At 46.3% G+C, this 26,451-nt stretch overlaps 1 protein-coding gene across 2 annotated transcripts in view; it reads left to right on the top strand.

The window, feature by feature from the left end:
• The window catches only part of LOC144773603 (F-box/WD repeat-containing protein 7-like), a 376,720-nt gene that overhangs the window by 34,377 nt on the left and 315,892 nt on the right, over positions 1 to 26,451 (top strand). For both annotated transcript variants that reach the window (XM_078658744.1, XM_078658743.1), the window contains exon 2: positions 5,793 to 5,996. In XM_078658744.1, the coding sequence (XP_078514870.1) occupies positions 5,793 to 5,996 (204 nt within the window). The remainder of the gene's footprint in view (positions 1 to 5,792; positions 5,997 to 26,451) is intronic.

Below are 26,451 nucleotides of genomic sequence, written 5' to 3'. Positions count from 1 at the left end.
GGAGTAATGAGTCCTGTGGTTTAAATCTCAGCAGAGGCCTGTCCCCATGAAGAGCTCTCTATAGAAATGTTACGTACTGTCTGCAGCTTGAAAGGTCATACACTTAGACCATGGTTTAGGTGGGCGTGGGAGCTTCGGAAAAGTGACCTAGATCTCCCTAGCTGTATGTGCTATTTTTCATACTGATGGAAATGTCCTGCTCTCGTAGCAAAGCTCAAAAATCTATTATCGCGGTAGAGATCTGCCAGTGTCTAGCATCTCTCCCCTTCCAAAGATCCAGAGAAATACTTTGAGCTCTGTGCAAAGGGATAAATGTTACAAATATGCATAGTTGGTGCACACAGGGTGCCTTTTCAGATCTTTTTAATCACTGTGTCCCATGTACCACAAACTTGTTTTATGGCAAATGGTATCTGGAGGGGCACTCTCTGACCCCATCAATAAACCGCCTAATGCATGTTTCCGCGTGTTGCATTAAGCAGTCTTTTGCCCAGTTTTCCTGCTTCACCAGCCAATGCACATCATGCTATATCCTGGGATGCCTTGTAATACATCTCCATGTTTGACATCTCCAGCCCTCCCCAGGCCCATCCTCTCTTCAAAGTAGTTCTTTTTCTTACCTCTACTTAATTTCTCTGTCAAAATCAGCTCAACGAGTAGCAAATCAAATTCCACAAACACCTCTTGTGGCATCTCGATCATTGTGCCCTGATAGCGTAGAGGTACCAAGGCAGAAAGACCATTGTAGCTAGCGCCGCCCTTACCAAAACTGACAATTGTAGCGTATTTCAAAATGTAATCGAGGTTTGAAGCCCAGGCACCACTCTTCGCATAGTCAGCTTCTAGTTCTCCATCTCATTACGTGCAACACATATCCCCAAATATCTTCAGTTTGTTTCAACCCAATCAAGACCCACCGTCGTTAGCTGTTGAGCCTCTAGACCCTCATGTCCTTCCAACAGAATTTTTTTTAAATTTCTTGTAGTTGATGCACTGTCCTGATACCTCCACTCATTCTTCCACAGCGTACAATATAATAGTGTCTGGGTAAGTCGTCCGCCGGTCATAAAGCAAGGCATAGTCTGCATACATAGACACTATGCGAGTGTGCCCCTCCCCAAATAGCCGTACGTCACTCCCAAGCCAGCAAGCTGGTGGCTCCACTGTGAGGGCAAATAAAGGGGAGAAGGGGCACCCTTTCCACGCCCGCTCCAATGCAAATCGCTCTGAGACTACCTGACCTGTGTTCTCCCTTGCCAAAAAGTCGTTGTATAAAAACTTAACTCATCTGAAATGGTTATATCCTAATCCCGACTGAGTCAAAACCTCCAAGCGTATACTCCCAGTTTACGGTGTCAACGACTTGCTCAGTATCAAGTAGGGCCAAAGCGAAATCGTCATTCCCCTAGCTGTGGTTTATGTATGACTTGGGACAGACTGTGTAGGTTACAATTCGTGTTACTTCTGGGGATGAACCTGCACTGATCCTCGTGCACCAGCCGATGGACAATTTCCATCCGCCTAGTTACTCAGACTTTACCAAGCGAAGGCCCATCAATTTTTAACAAAGATAGAGGACAATACGCAGACTGGTCAGATGGATGTCGGTCTGGCTTGGGGATGGGTACTGTCAGCGTCTCATGCATGGACTCGGGGAGCATCCCAGATTCATATGCTTTAACATAACCCTCAAATCATTTTTCTGCTAAAAGCCCCACATTGGGTGGTAAAATTCTACAGGTAACCCGTGCTGCCATTGCTAGAAAAGTCAATAGATAAACAAGCATTGGAAATGCAATAGGTCTCGCAGCATTAGAGTTAGTGCTTTTAGAATTGTTTATGGGTTTTTTTGTAAATCTTTAGCATTTTTGTTTCCTGTAGCCAATGCTAAAGAATAAAAAAAAAAAGCCATAAACATTTCTAAAAGCTCTAACTCAAATGCTCCGAGACCTATTGCACTGTGTGAGGGTGAGGGGTTGAGGGTGAGTGAGGGTGAGGGTGAGTGAGGGTGAGAGTGAGGGTGAGGGTGAGTGAGGGTGAGGGTGAGTGAGGGTGAGGGTGAGTGAGGGTGAGTGTGAGTTAGGGTGAGGGGTTGAGGGTGGGTGAGGGTGAGGGGTTGAGGGTGAGTGAGGGTGAGTGAGGGTGAGGGGTTGAGGGTGAGTGAGGGTGGGTGAGGGTGAGTGAGGGTGAGGGGTTGAGGGTGAGGTGTTGAGGGTGAGTGAGGGTGAGGGCGAGTGAGGTGTTGAGGGTGAGTGAGGGTGAGGGTGAGGGGTTGAGGGTGAGGGTGAGGGTAGGTGAGGGGTTGAGGGTGAGTGAGGGTGAGTGAGGGTGATGCTGAGGGGTTGAGGGTGAGTGAGGGTGAGTGAGAGTGAGGGTGAGTGAGGGGTTGAGGGTGAAGGGTTGAGGGTGAGTGAGGGTGAGTGAGGGTGAGTGAGGGTGAGGGGTTGAGGGTGAGTGAGGGGTTGAGGGTGAGTGAGGGTGAGTGAGGGTGAGTGAGGGTGAGGGGTTGAGGGTGAGTGAGGGGTTGAGGGTGAGTGAGGGTGAGGCGTTGAGGGTGAGTGAGGGTGAGTGTGGGTGAGGGTGAGTGAGGGTGAGGGGTTGAGGGTGAGTGAGGGTGAGTGAGGGTGAGTGTGGGTGAGCGGATCTAAATAACCAATTACACCACATCAAATTAGACAGATGCAAAAACGCTGAGCAAATCCCCCCACCGGCCAGAGCTGGGAGCGTTTATCGTGCCTATAAATTAAATTATTGATACCAGATTGCAGACGATGCGATTGGACGGAGGGAGGCGGCGAGTCTATCTGGTCCCTGCCCCTCCTCCCGCCACGCTCCGGGGCAGCTGTGGGGGATAATCTCCTTCGAGCCGAAGGCGGGCAAGATGCGCGGTGCTGTCAGGGAAGAATGCGAGCAGCGGGACACGGCGCTGCTGTTTTCGGGGGGTCTAGGGTGAGTGCCACAAACTAGTGATGCTGGGACGCGTCCGACAGTTAGGGTAGTGACGGGACTGTATGTGTGTGTGCTTCGGTACTGGGACATAAGGGGGCGCTGCAGGTCAGGTTGCAAGGCTGGACAACTGCTTGGTGTCCTGGTAATGAAAAAGTAGGGAGTTGTGCAAGTAGGGATTAAGAAGATGCACTGCTTGATCTCAGTGTGAGTACGAGTACAGCGGTAGTACGGCTGCTGCAAGTCTGGATTGGGCTGCACTGGGTGCTTGCACTGTGAGTACAGGTACAGGACAGTAGGGCTGCTGCAAATGGGGGGGGTGGGGGTTAAGTGCAGCGAAAGCGATTACCTGCGGGGATAAAGAATAGGAAAACCTAACATCAGAATGTCTCAGGTAGCTCATAATGCAGTTGGTCGGCCATATGTGCCACTCGTTGAAAACAATAAACATGCAGAATAAGCGTCATTATAGTAGGCGCGGGCGGAGTTCTTTTTACCTAGCGTGATTCAGGAAGTGTCTAAAGAGAGGACCAACGGTAATTGTTATCCTCATAAACATTGGGTGCAATCAGTTAAACAAACCGTGAGCTGTTAATACGGGTCTTTCGTGGACTTGTGCCGGTAAGGTGTCTTGTTTAAAATGGTGATTTCTGCCGTCTAGCGAGAGCAAAAGTGGGGCAGACTTACTTTCGAGCAGAGATGCAAGGGTCTATCTCCTTCTTGATGTGGCTGGTGATGCGTGAAGTGCCGCGTGTGAGGTCCTGTTTAAATACTGCGTGGCGTGGCCAACGTGCTAGCATGCACGTTCTAACCTGTGTATGGCGCTGAGTTTAAAACCTGGAACTGGAGGTTTTCTCGAGCATACCTGTTGAAATTAACTTGTAGTCCAGAGAATTGCGTGTTATAGCTTAGGGATTAACTAATTTGTCAGCAGGATGTGTTTTGCGCAATACAGTACATGTTATGTACATTGTCAATTGCAAGCAGGAGAACAGTTTGTGAACTTTAACATCCTAAAGAATCGATGACCACATACAAAGTTAACATGAACTAATGTCGGATCTGTGTGAGACAGCAACAGGGAGCGTTGCGAGTGGCATACAAGACGGAGGGAAGAGAGGGGAGGGGGGAGGAGAAATGCGACACGGCGGGAAGGGGAGGGGGCGGAGCGGGTACAATAAACAAGACGGAGGGAAGAGAGGGGAGGGGGGAGGAGAAGTGCGACAGGGGAAATGCGAGACGGCGGGAAGGGGAGGGGGCGGAGCGGGTAAAAACTTGTAGTCCAGAGAATTGCGTGTTATAGCTTAGGGATTAACTAATTTGTCAGCAGGATGTGTTTTGCGCAATACAGTACATGTTATGTACATTGTCAATTGCAAGCAGGAGAACAGTTTGTGAACTTTAACATCCTAAAGAATCGATGACCACATACAAAGTTAACATGAACTAATGTCGGATCTGTGTGAGACAGGGAGCGTTGCGAGTGGCATACAAGACGGAGGGAAGAGAGGGGAGGGGGGAAGAGAAATGCGACACGGCGGGAAGGGGAGGGGGCGGAGCGGGTACAATAAACAAGACGGAGGGAAGAGAGGGGAGGGGGGAGGAGAAGTGCGACAGGGGAAATGCGAGACGGCGGGAAGGGGAGGGGGCGGAGCGGGTAAACAAAGACGGACGTGCACGCGCTTTTAAGCTCAATGCGCATGCGCATTGAGCTTAAAAGTCACGGGCACTGCAAGGAATCGCCACGATTCCTTGCAGTATGGATAAAGAGCGGATAAGTCCCAATACTCTCGCCTTGCTCGATGCGCATGCGCATCGACAGGCGAGACCTAAAAAACAAAGGCAGCTGCATTTCTTTTACATTTGCAGAGCAACAGCTCGACATTAACTAATGCGAGACATATTGTATTGCAAATGCTTGTTTCCTTTGTGAGTGGGGCATTGAGTAGTTCCTGTTGTTGGTGTTTCCCCCTTTGGGGAGAGAGCTCAGAAAAGTGTAAACAACGTAGCCGCTGCAAAGCATTGCAGAGGGCTGGCTATTCAATATGTCTGCCTTGGCCGCCCTTAACCTCTATTATTGGAGCATGTGATGTCTCTCTTGATGAGCCATGCCAAAGGCCTACCCCCCCCCTGTTTTCTCTGGCGATAAGTAAGGCGAATGTGGTGATCCAGTCTATCCCATATTGCTCTCCTCAGTGAGGTGTACACATTCACCAGATCTGAATGAAAATATTATCCCCAACAGTAACTTTGTTCTTGTTGAATCACAGGAACACGATTTTATTAACTCTTTTGGGTTAATATAATATGAATTTGCACGGGTAAGGAAAACGCATTTTCCGGCAAAAAGGAATTATTAATTCTACCTTCTCTGAATGACACACACATACATACTACACCACACACAATATTATTTTCATGTTGCACACAAAATATGGTTCATGGTTCACCAGATATGTACGTTAGTACTTTGTGGGCAAAGGTTTCACTGCATTAGTACCAGTTTAATGGCATACAATTACAATCCGCAATTGAAGTTGTCCAGCTTGAAAGGTGCCGGTCACCGTGCTGCACAAGGCAGGGCATGTTTTTTTAATGCCACTTGAGATTTTTATGCTGAAACGAAGCTATTTTCTGCGAATTATTCAGCAAAAGGAGCAATAAATGGCAAGTACAAAAATACATAATTAAGCAGAAAACATTGGGACCACATAATTTTGTTTTTCCTGTGCTCCTGGCTGTGTGTGCTGCCTTTTCAATCTGATACTGCATCCATTAGATGTAAAGTTGTATCTGTTTGTTTTGAGCTGAATGTCGTTTCTTACTATGCTAGTTTTTGTTCGCAGGAGCTGAAGGGGTTCAACTCCTTAGAAGATCTCCTGCATGTGAAGGGGATTACCACCCGCATTCTGGAAATTAACAGTGACCGCCTGACGTGCCGGAAGAGGCAGTGCAGTGGTGATACTGGCCGGGGTAGCTGCTCGCACAACAACACACAGCCAAGGCCATCCAGTTCTACAGGAGATGCTTTGAATGGCAACGTGTCTCAGGTATGTGGATCAGAGAACATATTCACTGGTTAAGTGGGTTGTTGTGAAGGGTTAACTGGCCATGGAATACGCCTTCAACACATCTTTTGCTTACCTACTGATGTTTAAGTGCAGAAGTTAGAGTCACCATCTTCACGTACTCTTTGGGTGCCCCCTGGTGCACTTGCCTCAGACCTGTTTCTGTCCTCCTTTGTCAGTTTCTTGTCACCCGAAATCCTCAAATTGTTTTAGAGTGGCAAGAAGCTTGTTGTGGATAACAGTAGAGCATTCTGTATAGTAGGCCTACTCCAAGCTCTGATGAACATTGCAACCAGGCCTGTGATGCTGCATCCGTGGGATGACTTCAGCTTAGATGGACCTCCTCTGTGTACCTGGGGCGGCTTTTTTTTGTCGCCAGTGGGTCAAACAGTGCCACAGTTGAGTTTTTGATAAAACATAGCAGGTGCTACAGCAGGTACTTCATACTGCTTCCTTTCTCTGGCACCAGATTCAACACCTCAGATAATGTTTTTTTTTTATTATCATCAGTTAAGTATGCTAATATTCCGACATTCGATGAGCCATTAACACTCTAAACCCACTCTGTGCCCCAATGTCATCGTCTCCAGTCATGGAATTGGTGTGCAACCCTCAATGATCTCTTTAAACCCAGAGTCCCTGCAGTGCTTCAGCTTCACCTCTAGCCCTCCTCGTCGGGGGAAGCTGGTGTAGCTTGTCTTTTTTTCCCATAGTTTCGAAACAGGTCTGTTATAAACAAAAATCTGCCTTGGATAGTGCGTAAAGAGCTGGAGTCTCCCTGCCTCTCCTCTTCTCTCTGTCCCCCACCCCTTTTTTGCCTCGCTTCTAAGCCTACAGCATTTGTAATCTTCATTGTGCAATAGTAGAGCTTGGCTATCATGATCAGCTTATCGCAGCATGACTTGCTTGACAGTAACAATTGGTGAACCTGGGGCATCTTTTCTATGCCAATTTAGAGTTGATCTCAACTACCCTTTCGTCAGCATTCATTGCATTACTCCTTGCTCAGTTGGCACTTGCTGTCCCACAGTGTCTTCACTCGCTGTTAAGTCTATATAGTCGGACATTGGCGACAGCTCGATTGATGAACGTTGTTTTGTGGCGTACAAATGAGTGCTCAACCCACGGATTCTTTTACTCTACACCACATGGATGGAGGAATTATCCTTTATTGTGCTTCCTTAAATGTTTTGAGACTTAAGCAAAGTTCTAGATAAGGGAATGTGTTTGATTGCCATATAGGAAGAAAAGAGGAATACAACAGTGTATGGGATAGTGGGTATAAGAGGGCCACAATTTATTGCTGCTTGTTGTGGGTATGTGTGTTTATGATGAATTATTGTTAGTTCGTTTGTGGGTAGTAGTGTTATATAGTCCATTTGTGGCTATACCTCCTACTTTGTGATCATCCTCACGTTACCAGGTGTCGCCATTTGACTTATTCTAAGTCCTTAGGTGTATGGTCTTTAGAATTCACCATTCATTCTGATTTTTTTCAGCTCTTGCCAGATCTCCCTCAGTGACAGTGTACTATTAACCACATTCTTAGTTATCTCTCTTGTCACTACCTGTAGTTGCTCCTGACTGGCCAGGGGTGGAGGGGATGTATTCTCAAAAAATACTTTCTTGCTCTCGCCCCCCCTCCCTGCGCTCTCTGTGTTGCTCTGTAACCCCGCAACTTATCTGTTGCTCCCCTCTCCATTCACCATTCTGTTTGTTTTCCTCTGCCTCTCCTGCTAAGTGCTGGCACTCAGCAGCATTTAGTTGCTTACCGCACACGTCTCTCTCCTCCATTGCCCCCACAGATATATTTTTTCATGCTAGTCCCCTCCTTGCTGTTCAGCTCTGCAACACTTTAAAAAAAAAATCTTTACCGATGCTGTTCAGCATCAGTAACAAGCATTGGGAAAGCCAAAAGGTAAGTTTTAGCCTTTTATAGGTGAAACTAAATCAAGGCGAAAGTACCAGTGGTTTTACTCTCAGCCGTTTTAAAGTTGTTACAAATTGTAGTTATTCTGTTGTGACTGAGTTACATGTACCTCTGCTGGTAACTGTGGTAAATGTAGATCCGTGTTTTGTTCATCCTCAATTGGAATGTTTCAAGCTGGCTCGCTTGATTTCTAGTCTTCGGTGGATTGTATTGAGGCTGGTGACTTGAATCCAACCAAGAACCAGGACTACTTCTTGAAATTTACAGACGATAGGGCCATACTTCTAAGGTGGCTGACGCAAGACTGTCGACAGGCAGGCTTTCTCTACAACACCCGTACACACATTCACATTTGTCTACCCTTCATACGTCTTAAGACCAAACTTAGCTTTGCTAACGCAGCACAATACTGTATTATTTAAATTTTGCAGTTTACTGGTACTTTTGCCATTGTATTGTTTTTAACTGTCGTAATAGAGCTTGACCTAAGAGCCTTGAAATCTGTCTTATCAGGTGTAAAGACGCTATTACCTATGTTGTACAGGTGGATTTTTGCACATCATCTGCATTCCTCAGTTGTAAATGTGACCGGGGACTGGTGGTGGGGGGGGGGGGGGGGGGGGGGGGGGGGAGGCTGTTTTAACATTGATTTATTCTTACTCAAAATAGTTTGTTAATGATTGGTTATTAACACCACACAATCAGGTACTTAGGATTTGAATAACATATGCCTGCCTAGGGAAAAAGTAATGGGGAGATTGAATAAATGTTCACTGTTCTGGAAATCCCAATATTTATAAATGTATCTGCATACCCACGCTCCCATTGCCCTTGTGCCTGTACTGTCATTTACCACAATACACCGAATATGAACACTACAATACACAATAAATCTTAATGTAATAGGCACTTGTAGACTCCATGTTGTGTTGAAGTTTGCTCTGGCTTGATTTGTATGTTAATATTTTAGAATCAAAATACATGATTATGAATTCGGACATATAAATCTGCTGTCCTGCTGTTTCTGGGGTCGCAAAAAACCCTTTCAGCAGCAGCAGACTATGTAACTTATTTTACCAAGCCTGAACTCCATTCGTAATTTATCCTTACGATTTTTGGGAAAAATGAAAGGTCATGTTGATTCTCTTTGTATATAAGGAAATCCTATGTAAATAAGCGTTGGTAGCATAATGTCTAGCCATCTACAAAGTTCTTTTCATACAGTAGACATGCATGCAGAGGTACGCCATGCTATCTGTGGGTTAGTGAAGCCCCATTACAGTGTGAGTTAACAACTACAACCTAGTAGTGGAGATCCACATGATAGCTACCTAGAGATTTTGACTCTAGGATGTTGAACAAGTGCTGGAGGAATGCAGAAGAAAGGGGTCAAAGCGGGGTAGCGAGGCAGAGAAGCCTAAATTCCTGCAAATACTTTCCTTACTTTAAGGAACACAACACTTAATTCTGAATGGAGGACTGGTACTGTAGGCAGTCCAGAAACAATGAAAATGTCACAAGAGCAGGATTACAAGTGTTGTAGTGGCAAAGAAAGTTGACCCTGGGCAGATAGGAAACAGAACAGAAGTAGGGGCCCTCATTCGGTTGTGCTATGTGTAGTCAATGGGCTTCCAGAACTCTGGGTGTTTTTTTGAAAAGCCATCTGTTACGTACAGTCCCCTTTGTATTTTACTCTTGGGCAGTACATCTGCACTGGATATGACAGAGCCATGGCATCCTCCTTGCTATGAATGTAGTGCTTGGAATGGATAGATATTAATGGTCTGTGCTCCAAAGAGGAAACTCAAGCTTGTTTCTGATCCAAAGCTTACCTCCCTTCCATGACTAAAATCTCTACAGCTGAGCTAGACTCTGGAAGCAACTCTAGATTTTAGCTTTATAGGATTTGCGGACCATTTTCTGGAAAGCCTGCAGACTTGAGATGCGAAGAGAGCTGCAAAGTGTAAGTTTGTGGCACTTGAGGGTGTGGGTCATGCATTTTGGGAGGGTGTATAAACACATAATTGGGAAGGTAAGCTACATTGTATGGTAGATTGCTGTGTTCAGCTTTTCCATATAGGTCCAAATGAGTTAGTGCCAATTATGCCTGCCGATGCATTCATAGTTCCTTTGCTGTGGGCATTTGAATCTTTAAATTAGGTTGAGCCATTGTTTCCAAATAGTTGGTACTTTTTTAGCCATAAAATTATTTTGCTACTGCACTGAATGTGGAATATCGGGAGGTTCCTTATGAACTCGTCTTGAGCTACCTTGTGATTTTCTTTTCCGCTTGGAGTTGGCTTGCCTTTTCGAGACTTGCTCTTGGAATTTTCATTCCATGCCTCTTGTAAACTGGGGATGGATAATTTCCTACCTGGCTCGCTTTTCCAGGGTTTGCATTTAGTTACACGCGTTCCTTTTGTATGTCATGTTGTTGTCAGAGTTTTATTTGTTTTGTTGGTGTCCCTTGTTATGAAACATTACCTTGCTTCCTTTAGCAGGAACAGGATCTGCCTTTCAGACGGAAAGGATGCCTTGCTTAGAGCAAATGTTTTCTATGTGCCACCTGCCATCAGCTTGCGTTAGGTCCAGCATATATGAATCATCAAATGTTTGTGTTAATCATAGGATGATTCTGGAGGTTATAGGGTTTTGAGAGCATTTCCCATTCTTCTTCATTTCTTCTTTCTGCCTCTCGTGTAATGGCTCTGTTGTGATGAGTATTTGTGGTGGGAAGGCTCTGCATAGCTAATGCTTTGATACATGTACTTTGTGTGTGTGCAGGCACTCTAGAGAGGGTCCCAGTTGCTGTTGATGTAAGACGGATGCTGCGGTGTAGTGGTTGAAGAATACTATCCTATACCAGTTTTGGGTCTCAACTACAGACCGCTTTTGGTTGCCTGTTGCTGAAAGACCTATTTTAGACAGCACCAATAATTGCAGTGGTCTGTGGGAGTGGAGCTTGCCTGGCTCCAAGATGGGCACGTTTGAGTGAGTCTCTGACGTCCTGGCGCCTCATGCAAGAAACGCAGACGAGTGAGTTGTCTTCTACACCATACTTTAAATACTTACGTGTTTAACACAGTCACTAAATGCTTGATCTTTGTCTATTTGCAGAGAAATAGCTGCAAATGGTTTTATTTACTAATTATTGGTATTTTTTAAAGAAACATTGCCAATAGCTCTGGCTAAACACTTATAAGGTCCCAAATGCGAGACCTATTGGCTATGCCAATGCTTGTTGTGGGTAGGTATGACTTATACATTCTGGAAATTAAGGAAAAAGTGACTTATTTGTTCTTTTAAGGACTTGCTGGAGGGGTGGCGAGTCTTGACATTGAAGTACTCTTTTGGCCAGGGAAACACCTAAACTATTGATGCAGGGAATGACAAGTCGTTCTAAACTTTAACAGGAACATGGTTTTTTTCCTTCTAGGCCGAGTGAAAATGTCATGTTGCCCTTAAAAAGCTATAGTTCTATAGATTAATTGTCTGCAGCTGTCTCGCTTCTAGCCGTCATCAACGGCGACCTTTAATCAAAATGTAAACGTGGCAAAGAGCAGTTAACACTAGCTGCCGACGCTGACGGGCATATTGTAGAATATGTGAATTTGCTTTGCATCTCTTTAACTTAAAGAATGGTGAAGAAGTGTTTACTGTTTGAATGCTTAGTCTCGCTCACTGTTCACTCTTCCAGCTTCTCGTGGAGCTGACGATAGGAGTGAGCACTGTGTGACCTTCAGTGGGTGCATTACACTAAAGTTATTTTCTCAGAAGGTGTTTTCTTTTGACATTTGTGCTTATGTCAGTCAGTCAGTCAAGATGCACTTTATTCGATTCGTTTAAAATCATAAAAGCATAAATAACATATATATAGAGTACAATTAAAACAGCACTTATTTGATACAGATATGCAATCGTCGGAAATCGTTGTACGTCATATTAAAAAACAAGTACGATTCTAAGCATCTTATAGATAATACATATAGGTACGAGTTTACTGTACAGGATACTTTAGTGAGCATTTTTTGTTTTAATTCTATGAGCCGCAACTAAAAAACTGGCTACACAAAAGATGACACGAATGCTACATAAAGACTGTAAATAAACAAAGGCAGGCCTAACCTGAATAAAACCCGCCTCTCTTATTAAAAATGCTAAATACTTCTTCCTGTGTACCATGTACAAGCTACACAACATAATGAAATGCATAGGGTCCTGTGGGGAGAATTCGTCACAACCACATGGGGGACCATTTTCCGGTTTGCACCATGAGTGATAAGTACCTAAGGTGCGATGTATCAAGTTGAATCTAAATTTAATTAATGAAAGCCTATGAAATGGCTTGGTCACAATTCTTAGGTAGGGTTCAAGGGAAGGCGAACTTAATAACAGATAATGTTGTCTGACCAATGGCTTCGCCAGTTCCCGCTCTTCCCGGGTGGCTCTTGCCATGGCCAAAAAGTTCTTTTTACTCCAAGTCACATCCTCCCGCCTAATGCTGGAAGCAGCATTGAATAAGTCTGGGCGCCCTAGCCGTGCAAAGGTGTGTCTTATATATTCTAGCCAGGGAATTTTCATGGCATGGTCTAATGACATAACATCAGTCAAGATGGAATGGTTGAGTGTTCGCTCATTTGTGCTTATGTTTTAAAATAAAGGTAGAGTACAGCAGTGTCTTAACAATCATTCCTAAATGATGGGCTATTATCACCATTCAGTACTTCACACCTTGGTTTTGAAACAAGTCAGAAGCCGGACCATGGCTAACACCAGGACCGGCTTTATAGCACCCTGTCGCCTCTGCATCTGAACCCTGACACCAGGGCAGGCCTTTTGGCACCCTGTCGCCTCTGCATCTGAACCCTGACACCAGGGCAGGCCTTATGGCATCCTGCCGCCTCTGCATCTGAACCCTGACACCAGGGCAGGCCTTATGGCACCCTGTCGCCTCTGCATCTGAACCCTGACACCAGGGCAGGCCTTATGGCACCCTGTCGCCTCTGCATCTGAACCCTGACACCAGGGCAGGCCTTATGGCATCCTGCCGCCTCTGCATCTGAACCCTGACACCAGGGCAGGCCTTATGGCACCCTGTCGCCTCTGCATCTGAACCCTGACACCAGGGCAGGCCTTTTGGCACCCTGTCGCCTCTGCATCTGACCCCTGACACCAGGGCAGGCCTTATGGCATCCTGTCGCCTCTGCATCTGAACCCTGACACCAGGGCAGGCCTTATGGCATCCTGCCGCCTCTGCATCTGAACCCTGACACCAGGGCAGGCCTTATGGCACCCTGTCGCCTCTGCATCTGAACCCTGACACCAGGGCAGGCCTTATGGCACCCTGTCGCCTCTGCATCTGAACCCTGACACCAGGGCAGGCCTTATGGCATCCTGCCGCCTCTGCATCTGAACCCTGACACCAGGGCAGGCCTTATGGCACCCTGTCGCCTCTGCATCTGAACCCTGACACCAGGGCAGGCCTTTTGGCACCCTGTCGCCTCTGCATCTGAACCCTGACACCAGGGCAGGCCTTATGGCATCCTGCCGCCTCTGCATCTGAACCCTGACACCAGGGCAGGCCTTATGGCACCCTGTCGCCTCTGCATCTGAACCCTGACACCAGGGCAGGCCTTATGGCACCCTGTCGCCTCTGCATCTGAACCCTGACACCAGGGCAGGCCTTATGGCATCCTGCCGCCTCTGCATCTGAACCCTGACACCAGGGCAGGCCTTATGGCACCCTGTCGCCTCTGCATCTGAACCCTGACACCAGGGCAGGCCTTTTGGCACCCTGTCGCCTCTGCATCTGACCCCTGACACCAGGGCAGGCCTTATGGCATCCTGTCGCCTCTGCATCTGAACCCTGACACCAGGGCAGGCCTTATGGCATCCTGCCGCCTCTGCATCTGAACCCTGACACCAGGGCAGGCCTTTTGGCACCCTGTCGCCTCTGCATCTGAACCCTGACACCAGGGCAGGCCTTATGGCATCATGCCGCCTCTGCATCTGAACCCTGACACCAGGGCAGGCCTTATGGCATCCTGCCGCCTCTGCATTTGAACACTGAGACCAGGGCAGGCCTTTTGGCACCCTGTCGCCTCTGCATCTGAACCCTGACACCAGGCAGGCCTTATGGCATCCTGCCGCCTCTGCATCTGAACCCTGACACCAGGGCAGGCCTTATGGCATCCTGCCGCCTCTGCATCTGAACCCTGACACCAGGGCAGGCCTCATGGCATCCTGCCGCCTCTGCATCTGACCCCTGACACCAGGGCAGGCCTTATGGCATCCTGCCGCCTCTGCATCTGAACCCTGACACCATGGCAGGCCTTATGGCACCCTGTCGCCTCTGCATCTGAACCCTGACACCAGGGCAGGCCTTATGGCACCCTGCCGCCTCTGCATCTGAACCCTGACACCAGGGCAGGCCTTATAGCACCCTGTCGCCTCTACATCTGAACCCTGACACCAGGGCAGGCCTTATGGCATCCTGCCGCCTCTGCATTTGAACCCTGACACCAGGGCAGGCCTTATGGCATCCTGCCGCGTCTGCATTTGAACACTGAGACCAGGGCAGGCCTTATGGCATCCTGCCGCCTCTGCATTTGAACACTGAGACCAGGGCAGGCCTTTTGGCACCCTGTCGCCTCTGCATCTGAACCCTGACACCAGGGCAGGCCTTATGGCATCCTGCCGCGTCTGCATTTGAACACTGAGACCAGGGCAGGCCTTATGGCATCCTGCCGCCTCTGCATTTGAACACTGAGACCAGGGCAGGCCTTTTGGCACCCTGTCGCCTCTGCATCTGAACCCTGACACCAGGGCAGGCCTTATGGCACCCTGTCGCCTCTGCATCTGACCCCTGACACCAGGGCAGGCCTTATGGCATCCTGTCGCCTCTGCATCTGAACCCTGACACCAGGGCAGGCCTTATGGCATCCTGTCGCCTCTGAACCCTGACACCAGGGCAGGCCTTATGGCATCATGCCGCCTCTGCATTTGAACACTGAGTCCAGGGCAGGCCTTTTGGCACCCTGTCGCCTCTGCATCTGAACCCTGACACCAGGGCAGGCCTTATGGCATCCTGCCGCCTCTGCATCTGAACCCTGACACCAGGGCAGGCCTTTTGGTACCCTGTCGCCTCTGCATCTGAACCCTGACACCAGGGCAGGCCTTTTGGCACCCTGTCGCCTCTGCATCTGAACCCTGACACCAGGGCAGGCCTTATGGCATCCTGCCGCCTCTGCATCTGAACCCTGACACCAGGGCAGGCCTTTTGGCACCCTGTCGCCTCTGCATCTGAACACTAACAAGAGACTGTTTTGATGGCAAGCTAGGTCATGTTTTAGACTTAGTACAGATGAGACTATATTCCAATTTCTTTCCTCCAGAAAAGTTGAGAATAAAAAAACATAAGACGTTTTTTTCTTTAAAAACACTGTTTAGACACTCTTTCCATAGGTATACATCTGTTTCGTTCATGGTGTTTCTAACCGGATACCATATAGAAGTGATGAATGAAATATTGAACGATGACCAGCTCTCTCTGAGTTTGAGAAATGAGACCTGGATAAAGGGTGGGAATATCCTTTGCCATTTCCGCTGGCCCGTCTGGTGACTGTTATCAAGACTAATTCTATAATAACACTTTCTTTTTGTCCCTTCCCTTGTCTTTATTCTTTCATTTTGATCGGTTAATTTCGAACGCTCCATCCCCTCTCTCACCTTTGAACACCGTATGCCTGATTCCTCCCCGTCATGTTTTTTCCCCCAAAGTATCACAATGAGTCTTCATCTTAAAATTCCTCGAGGCTTGGAAGCTCCTGAAAAGGATAATTATTCATAAATACCCTTCCCCTGGGCTATTTGTGTCTTTTGAGTTTGACTCCAGGGGCAAAATAATTTCTCATAGAATATGCTTTCAGTGCATCTTACTGAAAAACACAAAGTTCATCCGACCATACAGCATAGCGGATATTACCTATGTACTACTCTTGTGGGAAGTGTAGTAATACAAAATCTATATGTTATAGGTATTTCAAGCAAAATCGAATACTTCAAATTATACAGAGCTAGGTCACGTATGCACTATTAATCCCTTTGGTTATTTCATATGGTTACCTGTTACCAAGGTTAGTCCTACCCTCGGTGATATAGTTGTCTTAGATCAGTTAGTTAACGCGTGCTGTGATTTTGACAATCTGGCATTATTATAGTCCTAAAACACAAAGGTTTTTCAGGGCACACTGTTCAGTTACAGTGGCAAATATACTGAGCTGGGATTTTTCAGATTGTGAGGTCTTCTCTGGAGGTCCTGGGACAGTGAGTGGGTTACTCTGACGTTCTTGGTTCCCCACTGTTTTTTTACAATTGATGCCCATGGCCACTAAAGAGCTCAGCAAGAGAGTCAACATACTCTCTATGGGCAATTACTTCTCTGTAACTAGCAAGGGCTAAGAGTTGAGGCTTACTCTTGGAAATCAGAAGAATTAGAAACTCAGATACTGTATGAAACAGCCAGATAGCTATAAGCAGAGCTACTGGAATTTTGTGGCTTGAGAGGGTAAAATTATGTGGCAGGCTTGACTAAATCAAGTGACAAAGGGCAAAATGTGTGGCGTAAGGCAGAACATTTTGTGGTAGTATTACTTCACTATTTTGTCATTTTTACATTTAACACTGTCTGGGAATAGTTTACTCAAGACAAAAGAGAGGTGACCAGTCAACCTTTACCAGGGCTTTCCACAACGAGGCAAAATGTGTTGCTGCATTTATAGTAACTTTTGAATCGTTTGAGCTAGAAAAAATATTTTTGTTGAAGTCTGTAAAATATGAGGCAGATGATGGATTATGTAATAAATGCAGCAAATCTATAATCATGCGGAAAAAAACAGTGGCCACACATTTGCATAATTCCGGTGGCCCTGAAAATACTTCCGAAATAAAAGTGCTACTGTTGAACCTAGCAAAAAGGAGTACATCAAAAAATGATGCCTGAAAAAATAAATGTTATCAATCTGTTGCTTTGGTAAATGGTTGTGCGATGGAACCTATGGGACTGTGGACTCTGGAAAGGTGGCAACTTGCCAGGTTTCTACCTTATTGAAACACATTTTAGCCCACAACGTACAATTTGTGTAAGGAATACCAGTGAACTGCTTTATGGCCAAGTCCTTGTACTCGGTCACCTCTGGGTAACAGGCTGGCTGCCGAACTTTAAGCATGGAATGAACAAAAATAGCCTCATTTCGTTGGAACACAAAACTCACAGCCTAAACTGCAAGGGCACAATAGTGCACGTCTAGGTTGTCCTAGTCCCATGTACAATACCAGTGGCGATTTGGGATCCTGTCACTTATGTTAGGTCAGGACAGCAGTCACTATAAAGTGCCATGTGAATACCTAACGTTAGGAGCTTGTCTGTGAAAATGTATCCAATGCAGTTGAATGCCTACGCTGCTGGAGCCACCTAACAGAGACCAAAGTCTGCCACATTTTCCAATGAAAGCTGACCATTAGGGATATGACCCAAAAGCAGCTTTAGATAACTGCATTTCTGGAGTTGTGCATGCCAGAGATGGCTCACACAGCTCTTGAATCTGGACAGTCTTCCCAAACAACAAACCAAATCCAGTGCCAGGGCGTGAATACGGACAACCCCCTGTCCCTATGGAAATCTTAGTCTCGAAGCAGAACAAGGGCGGTGCGGGTTCACAAATTTGAATTGGGGCATGTGGGTTCAGAAGCTGCACAAACTAGGAGATGTTGATCTTTAGTATTTCCCTTGTCATGGCCAGGTAACCTTGGCCATGATTCTCCATGCAAATACAACAGTAAAATGGGTCTTGTGACACTCTCTCAAAGATCAATGCAAAAACAACAATTGATCGACCGAATGCAGAACAATGTCGTACAGTTTTGACTGGTCAAAGGAACGTTGATTCCAAATTTGACAGAGCCCAGCAAAGCCCACCATTACTTTGATGATCAGTCACAAAAGAGTGGTAGTAGGGTGCAGTTCGCTCAACTGTAGCAAAATGTAATCCATTAAAGAGAAGGGGCAGACAGTCGCTGCCACCCTACCCATCTTGGGAGATCATTGGGCCCTGAGCAGGAGTTTGTGCAGACTGCTGTGGCCACACAGGACAAAGCCAGACTGTGTGAAGGAGAGTGAGCAACCATCTTGTGCAGCATGCATGCCAGTTCCAAATGGATCCCATCATGCACTTGGCACTGTTGAACCACCCATACCATACATACAGAACCTCCAGAGATCTCACACATGAGTATGGCTGAGGTCCCCAGTTATAGAAAGGAGACAGACTATTAACTGAGGAGCACAGTAGACATTCTCCTCAAGTCAATTTAGGTGAAGAGCTGTGTACCTCCATAACTTGGGCAGTGCTGACAGTGGCCACCCTTACTGAGAATGGGGGTATGCGTATGGGATTCCCTACTCATCATGACCTAGCTCTGATGGAGAACAGTAAAGACCGGAAGAAATCTCCCCAGTGCTCTTTCACAGCTGTCATTCACTGCAGGAAAACAAAAGGGCTGGGTAGTGGCAAGGCCAACCTTTCTGGTATTGGCTACAAGCCTGTCAGATTTGTCGTTGCTTGCTTTATTTTGCCATGGTTTTTTGCAAACCTTTGAAGGGAAGCTACTGGGCCTTCCTCATCCTAAAAATAAAACATAGGAGAAAAGGAAAAATATTTATTCATGACAGAAATACATACATTTCCATATTAGACCCATGGTCTTAAGGGAACACTTTTGTGTGTGTACCTTATAAAAGAGTTGAATACCATCACTCACAGTGAATTTAAATGTTGACTGAAGTGGCCTGACCCGTTGCTGTATGCTGTAGTGGACACACGAAAAATGTGAACGACAAGATAACAGTCAAGTGAATCAAGACGGCTGGCTAAAATCCTTTATAAATAAGTATGTAAGATTAATGTAAAAGGGAGCTTTCTCTCTTTCTAAGTTCTTCAAAACCTCGCACGTTTAAAAAATATATAGCTCCTTTGTGCTCTCATTCTACTGGGGAAGGTTGTGAAAGTGTTCTGGAGGGAGCTGTTAAATTACTTTACTGTGGGTATTTTGACACTCTTTGAAATTGCTCTTTAGATTGCATTTTTGCTCCTTCATGGCAGCGGTTTAACTCCACCATGACTCCATCGCCTCTCTGCTCCAGTTGCAGTGGGCGGGGTGGCTCATTCTCTCTTGATCAAACGCTACTTAAGCATGACCAAAGCGGGGGCGTGCGCAGCAAAGGCAAGCCCGTCTGCGCCTGCCAGCGTCCTGGATGTGACCAGTGCTAGCCAATCTGCCCATTTCTCGAGTGCCGCCAGGGTAAGATTTAGTATACTCTAAAGATTTGCTAGCCCTTAACACCTCTGCTGTTTGCCCCAATATACTAAACCCTCGTGAGGTAGTCTTATCCTATAAGGGAGTCTTGCTGGAGTCCCTCTCCCAATAAAGGTATAAACCCCATCAACGCACTTCTTATTTACCCATGCTCCCTTCAAAAGCATGTGATTTGGGTACACAATCTTTTTTGTGATGAGAGACTTGATTTGCTTTTTATCACAGAAGCTTGTCTGTCAGCCTCATCCCAGCCAATTTTGGAAAGAACAATAAGCTCTGGATACAAGATTCAGAACCTAGACCTTGCCAGTGGGAGGGGATGTGGTATCATCTTCATTTTTAAGCACCTTTTTTCTTGCTCTAATTTTCCGGTAGTTGACTTTCTTGAGGCTGAAGCTTTAGGGTTTCGTTTAGCATTGAACGCCCTGCAGTTTGTTAGCAACTTATGAATTTTTAGGCCACCTGGTCCATCGGGCCACTTCTTGAACTGACTCATTGAGACAAGCTCTTTTGCTTTTTTCACATTGTATCATACTCGTCGACTTTAACATACACTGGGACTCACCCTCTGATAAGGATATGATTAGCCTTAAAGACATTATGGCCCCTTTAGGCTTCTTACAAGCGGTCGCCAAACCCACCCATACTGATGGCCACACTCTAATAAATCACCTTATCCATTTCAGTTGGCAGATTGCCTTACATGGAACAGGGAAAAACTGCCAACTCTGGGCCAAACTCGACCTTATTCCAGAATTACTCGGAACAGCCTGCTGAGTGCCCTGGAAAACACAATTCCATATGTTCTGGGACCACTTGAAAAGGACTTGCAGAAGTTCAACAAGTGGATTCGGTCCTTGGTGGAACAATTGTCCCCCAACTCCCCCACACCCAGACTAATGACATCTAGAGCTAAATTCTCGAGCCCCATATTCAATGAAACCCTGAAATGGGAGTAACAAATTGCAGAAAGGCTGAAAGAGCTTGGCGCAAAATCTTAAGCTCTTAGGATACATCTAAGTTCCAAACCACACTTAAGAATTATTAAAATATATCCAATTCCATAAAAAGAAAATTCTTTGAGGGAAAGATTGAAAGGACAAAAAACAAACGGAGAAAACTCCTTAAAATAGTAAGAGCATTTTCTGGTCCAGTGGTTTGCCACCGAAAGAAAGGTCCTCTCGGCCAGGTGGTTTGAACAACTGACCTACTTATTTCAGAATAAAATTTCGAAAATTCATCAAAGCTTAACCAACAGATGGTACTCATATAATGGCTCTTCGCCTCCTGCTTGGCCCCCAGGTATTGCCTCCCGCTCCTCTTTTGACCCAATTTCTATGGACGACTCTAGAGCGGCCATTTTAGACCTTAAGTCAAGCTCTGATCCATGCCTCCAGTCATGAACTCCCTGCTATACCTGTCTTTGGCATAGTCCCTTCCATTTGGAAACAGGCCAAAATTCTGCCCCTCCTGAAAAAAACAACTCAGACCCCTAATGTCGCAAGCAATTACAGGCCTATTTCCATGCTGCCACCCCGTCAAAACTGTGGAGAAGTTTGTTAACCGGCAGCTGTCCAACTACATTGAATCTAACATGCTTCTTCACCCCCAGCCAATCTGGGCTTAGGCTAAAATTTAGTACAAAGACCGAGTTTCTGGTACTCTCTGAACTAATAAAAAGCACTCTAGATGCACGAGGAATGGCAGTCCTGGTACTGCTAGGTCTCTCAGCTGCATTTGACACTGTTCTTAACTCCAGGCTGCTTGCTTGCCTTCATGACTTGCGTATCCGGGGTACAGCACTAAAGTGGCTGAAATATTTCCTCGAAGATAGATTCCAAGTAGTTTGGCTGTCACATTTTTTCGTCTGGTGAGAGCTGTTATGGTTTGAGTGCCCCAGGGCTACGCCAATAGCCCTACTATATTTAACATCTCTATAACCCCATGTGGCGAGGTATCAGAGATTTGCTGGACACCAGTACGTTGAGTGAAGGTTTTATTTTTATAAAGACTTTTCTCTGTCTACTAGTAAGTCTCTCTCTGGCAAACTTGGCTGGATCCGTCTTGGCTCTGTAAGATGGGGTCCAGGATGACCAGGTTATTCAATACTGGGGTCCTTGGTTCACTGCCTCCCACGTCAGTTGAACACTCGAGGGAACGGATACCCAAAACAAAAAGGTTAACAAACAAGATTTAGGACAACCGTCCATTGGGTCAAATTGTATCAAAGGACCGGGGGTGAGGAAACCCAGGTGCTCAGTGTGCTCACGGAACCGGCGTGTCACAGGCTCTGGTGATAGTGTAGGGAAGAGGGGAAGAAGACCATACAGTTATTTGCAGCTATGTACAGGTAGTTAGGAGCGGTCAGAGTTATGCGTAGGGCGACCTCGTCTCCCGACTCAGCCCGCCACTCTGCCCCGTACCAGTTCCAGCCACGCTCCTCCCTTGGGAGCGTGGCAGGGCGATGCGTGGTATCGTTGGCCTCCTGGCTTCTCCACAACACTCTCCGGCTCCTGCCTTCGTTCCGCTGCTCCTGGTGCTTCTTCCGTAGTCTGACTCCTCTTCGATCTCCACTCCCAGTCTTCTTCACCGAGGAAAACGCCGTCCGCCGTCTTCCTGGTTTCCACCTCTTTTGACGTGGTCAGCGTGGCGATGTCATCCGGGGGAGGAGTCTCGTCATGCACGAAGCTCCAGTTAAAGGATCCTTGCCTTTGTTCACTCCCGGGGCTCAATAAAGGTTGCTCGTACGAGATCCAGTCATCCTGCTGTAAGGGGACAGAGGAAGGTAAAAATGGGGTCGCCACCCACCATTCGTGTTTGTCCCCGTCACACCCCACTAGCGGCTTTTGGGGCCAAGATACTTTTGCTTACTGACGAGACACAGCTTGTATTTTCCTTTAAGAAGGACGAGCCAGTTGCCCAGGATGCCATTAAACCCTGTTTATCAGCAGTTTTGTCAGTGGATGAGTGTCAACCAACTCAAATGTAATACTGATAAGACAGAGGTCCTCAGCTTTGGTTATAGTTTCAACTCTAACCTGTAAGCACATTGGCTGGACGTGGCGTGTCCAATCAACCTACAAGTGGACATGGTAAAAAACTTGGGAGTCAAGTTTGATAAACAGCTTACATTGCACAACTAAATTAACCCAGTAGTCTGCATGTATTTGGTCTTATGTGTACGGCAAAACAATTCTGCCCTTCCTTCATATACCCGTGAGGATATCAGGGATGCTGGTCTTGATCATGTCTAGGCTGGATAACGCCAATGCCTTTTATGCTGGTTTAGCACATAATTTAGTAAGGAAATTGCAAACCGTTCAAAATGCGGTGGCTCGTTTGGTACTCAATCTCCCTAGTCCAGCTCATGTTTTGCAACACTTGAGTAACCTGCACTGGCTCCCTGTTAACAAGCAGATTTTTTTATAACTTTTCTTCTGATGCACAGAGCGATGAACCATTCTTACCCTTGTTATCCAGGATACATCATTAGAAACCCACGAGAATCTTGCACTCTTCATGTGGCCATCTGGCCAGAGTTCCGAGAGTCCAGCTTGCAAAAGTAGGAGGCAAATCTTTCTCCCTTCTTGCCCATCCTCCGGTGGTTGGGACTTCATTACCATTAATAACTTTGTTTCAGATGCTGAGTGGTGTAGTTCGTTCTCTGTGCCATAGAAATCGAGCACCCAGTTATTTACTGAATGCCCATACGGATTAGATGCTTATTGATCAAACTTGAATTGTTGACTGTTACTTTCAGCCAGCACTTTGATTCACTGTTCTGGGGTTTTTTCAGGGTGAGCTTGTTTCTTTGGACAAGTTGTTGTCTGGATTGAGTTTGGAATATATTACTCAGAATGAAATCTACATTAACATCTGCTAGTCTGGTAGATATTGCTAAGAGTTTACACAGATGTTCAACCATGATGGGAAGAGGGGTAATCCTGTAGTCCGTGCTAACTACAATCGGTTGAATATGAGTGGTGTAGTTGTAACACGATTTGAAACTATCTCCTGCTGAAGGGAGTAAGGAGGTTTATTGAGTGGGTACCAGTGAACCATAACAATCAGAAGACTAAGCCATTTCTTTACTACTTCCAAACAATAATGAAACGCTGCTGCGCACCTTAGACCTACAGCCTCTTTAACACTTAATTTTGTAGCTGAAGCATTTATATGCTTGTTTGATGTATGATGGAGGGTAGATGCATGATCACAGCTCGTCATTTAAGACTGAAAAATAACTACAGATCTGTATTATAGGTTAGTCCTCACACTTCAGGGTCTTGCCATTTATCATTAGGAACATTCATATTCACAAGTTGTCTGTCCATGGTTGCAGCACACTTCCGGAGGCATGTACACGCACCACTCTTTGGAGGATCAACTTGCAAGTGGAATATCTGCTTTTGTACACACAAGCGAACACTCTGGTTACTGTATATGTGAGGCTACGTGGTCGCTAAAAGTCTCATTTGGTGCCGACAAAGCATGTTAAAGTCAAATAATCATCATTTATGAATCCACAGACCATGGTAGCCTGTTCCACTGCAGACAGAAAGTAATCATTCCCCAAAGTGATGGTGGAGTCCTAGCTGTGTGGGTCTGTGATGGTGAGCATATTGAAGTCCTTTACGAGGAGACTTGTGTATTGAACGAATGCCCTATGGCAGGCTGCGGTGCACTACAGGAAAATATATGATCAAGAGTGACAAAATATAGCAATTGGACTTCCCACAACCTAGGAAGCACAAATCCATCCTTGGAGGGAACAGATTTGTCTCTGAATTTCAGGTGAGAACATTAAACTGCAGGTGCATGTCCAAATAAGTTAACATTGGCAAATCCAAAACACACAGCTCCCAGATGCAGCACAGAAAAAATGACTCATGGACTAATCATTAAAAATAATGTTTATATGGTGAGATATGATGATGATCAGCGTTATCTAGCAGTAAAGAACTCGCTTCATCAGCTAACAAGAGACTCTGGCATTGTGGTGGCAGGCTTGAACTTGCATGCTGGCAGCAGAGACCAGTGGAAGTTGAGAATACATAAGAAATGCAATGTTGAGCCGTTGGTTGTCCCTGCTCATTGTTCATAAAGGGGCAGTCATTGCAGTGAGGGCGATGGATCCCGTAGGAGATCATTCATATAGCTCCTCTTCTGCAGCTGGGTGTTCTTAGCCACCAGCATTCCTCTGCCATTTTGAACTGAAAGGCTGAGATTCCTGCTCTCTTGGTTATAACTGAAATATTACATACACTTTATACAAACTCCTTGTCAGGGAGTTCTGGTTTCAGGGAGCTCCGTTGGGACACCTTCAATCACGACAAATACTGGTACCACGTGAGTGCAGGTCAAAGTGTACATTATCTTAGACACCTTTGTGATGCCACTGTGTCATGTCAACCACTTAAGACTGCAGCAATTCAAGAAGCGTACTTGATGCTGCTTAACCTTCATAATCTTCTTCCCCCCGTATTCCTCAAAGCACACGTTTAATTACAAGTAATTTCCATTTCCGTAATTCGTTACTATTAATCTCTAGATTTGTTTATTTTGAAAGGGCTGCTTTCAAAACTGCAAGCTGTATGGTACAGGGTAGCCAAAACTGGATGGTGGAACATTGGAAACCCGATTGTTGAAGTGGTTTTGTTTGGATGGTCAAGTCCTGTCTATCTTGTGTGCCAAAGAGACAGCTGGGTTCCTTGACAAATATTATCTTGAAAAAAACGTAATCCGCTGACGTGTGGGGTTTAAAAACTACCAACAGTGATCATGTTTGCTGGATTGATGCACTTATTGGTGCTCTGTAAGTGGCACTTCTTGATTTTGTTGCATATAATATTGGACACTTTTATTATGACTAGAATTAAAGAAAAAATGTCAGTTGCCCTGCCCGTAGAAACTTGCATCTGGTCTAGCCCTGGCTGGATATCCTGCCTGTATTCCTGCATCCGTGAAACTACATCTTAAGATGAAAGAGCCTTGCAGAGGGGATTTATTTTTGTAGGGCTCTGTAGAGGCGGGATCCCAGGTTAAGGACTTGGATCAAAGAAGACAAGAGACTTGTGGTTCTTGACCAAAGTCTCTCAGTGACAGACAGTTCTGTGAAAAAATATTCCCCGTAGCTCTTATTGCTTTTATAGTGGTTGATGGTAGAGTAGTAGCTGAAACAATTGAGCCCCAACCCTTGGAAACTATCATTGGCTTGATCAGTTTGGTGAAACTACAGTTTTGCAGCGTGAATCTTTCTGGATTCACTATGCTGTGCATTATTCCGCGGTCTTGTGGTTGGGTCCGGATTCGTAGTCTTTTCTTTGTTTTGTTTTTGTAGCCCAGGTGGGCGTCGGCGTCACACCCCCTTTGGGTGTATTTCCGGTGACGTCGGCATGCTTCCTGCGGAAGCTCCCACTCTTGGGCGCCATCTTCAGATTCTTTTTTTCCGCGGTCGGGTCTGGATCGTTCCCGTTTGGGCTCCAGACATTTTTGGAGAAAGAAGAAAGAAAAGACAGAAAACACAAGGAAAAGTCATCGGAAGACCCGAGAGAACTTCATCGACGAACTATCAGCAAGGAAAAGGCGTTTTTTCATCGAGATCCTCGACGACCGTCAACGAACACGCGACCAGGAAGGCCCTGACCGCTCGATGATGGACAACACGCCGTTCAAGTTCTGCCGTAACTGCCACCACAAGTACGCGCAGAAGGACCAGCACCCGGTATGCAACCTTTGCCTACCGGTGGATCACGAAAGCGGAGACTGCAACGCCTGCTCCGCCTTCGCCCCGAAGACCCTTCGTGTAAGAGCAAGCCAGAGGGTAGCGCACGCCACCCTGCAGGGGAAGGCCCCGACTCCATCCCTCTACGAGCTGGGGATGTCCTCCGAGGAAGAAGACAACGCTGCCGCCGAAGACGACAGCTACACGGTCGTAGAGACCGATTACACGAAGACTTCTGATAAGGTAGGAGACTCTTCGGCCCCCAAAAACCCGAGAGACTCTGAGTCTCGAAAAATCGAGGGCAAGACCCCGAAAGCGCCGACGCCAAGAAAGACTGCGTCCGCGACTACTCAAAGGCCCAGCGGATCCTCCGAGAAGGACTCCCCGGCGCCGAGAGCTGCTGAGCAGCA

This window comes from Lissotriton helveticus, chromosome 8 (assembly GCF_964261635.1).
Source record: "Lissotriton helveticus chromosome 8, aLisHel1.1, whole genome shotgun sequence".
Classification (NCBI taxonomy): Eukaryota; Metazoa; Chordata; class Amphibia; order Caudata; family Salamandridae; genus Lissotriton; species Lissotriton helveticus.
This window is presented reverse-complemented; position numbering and strand designations above follow the sequence as displayed.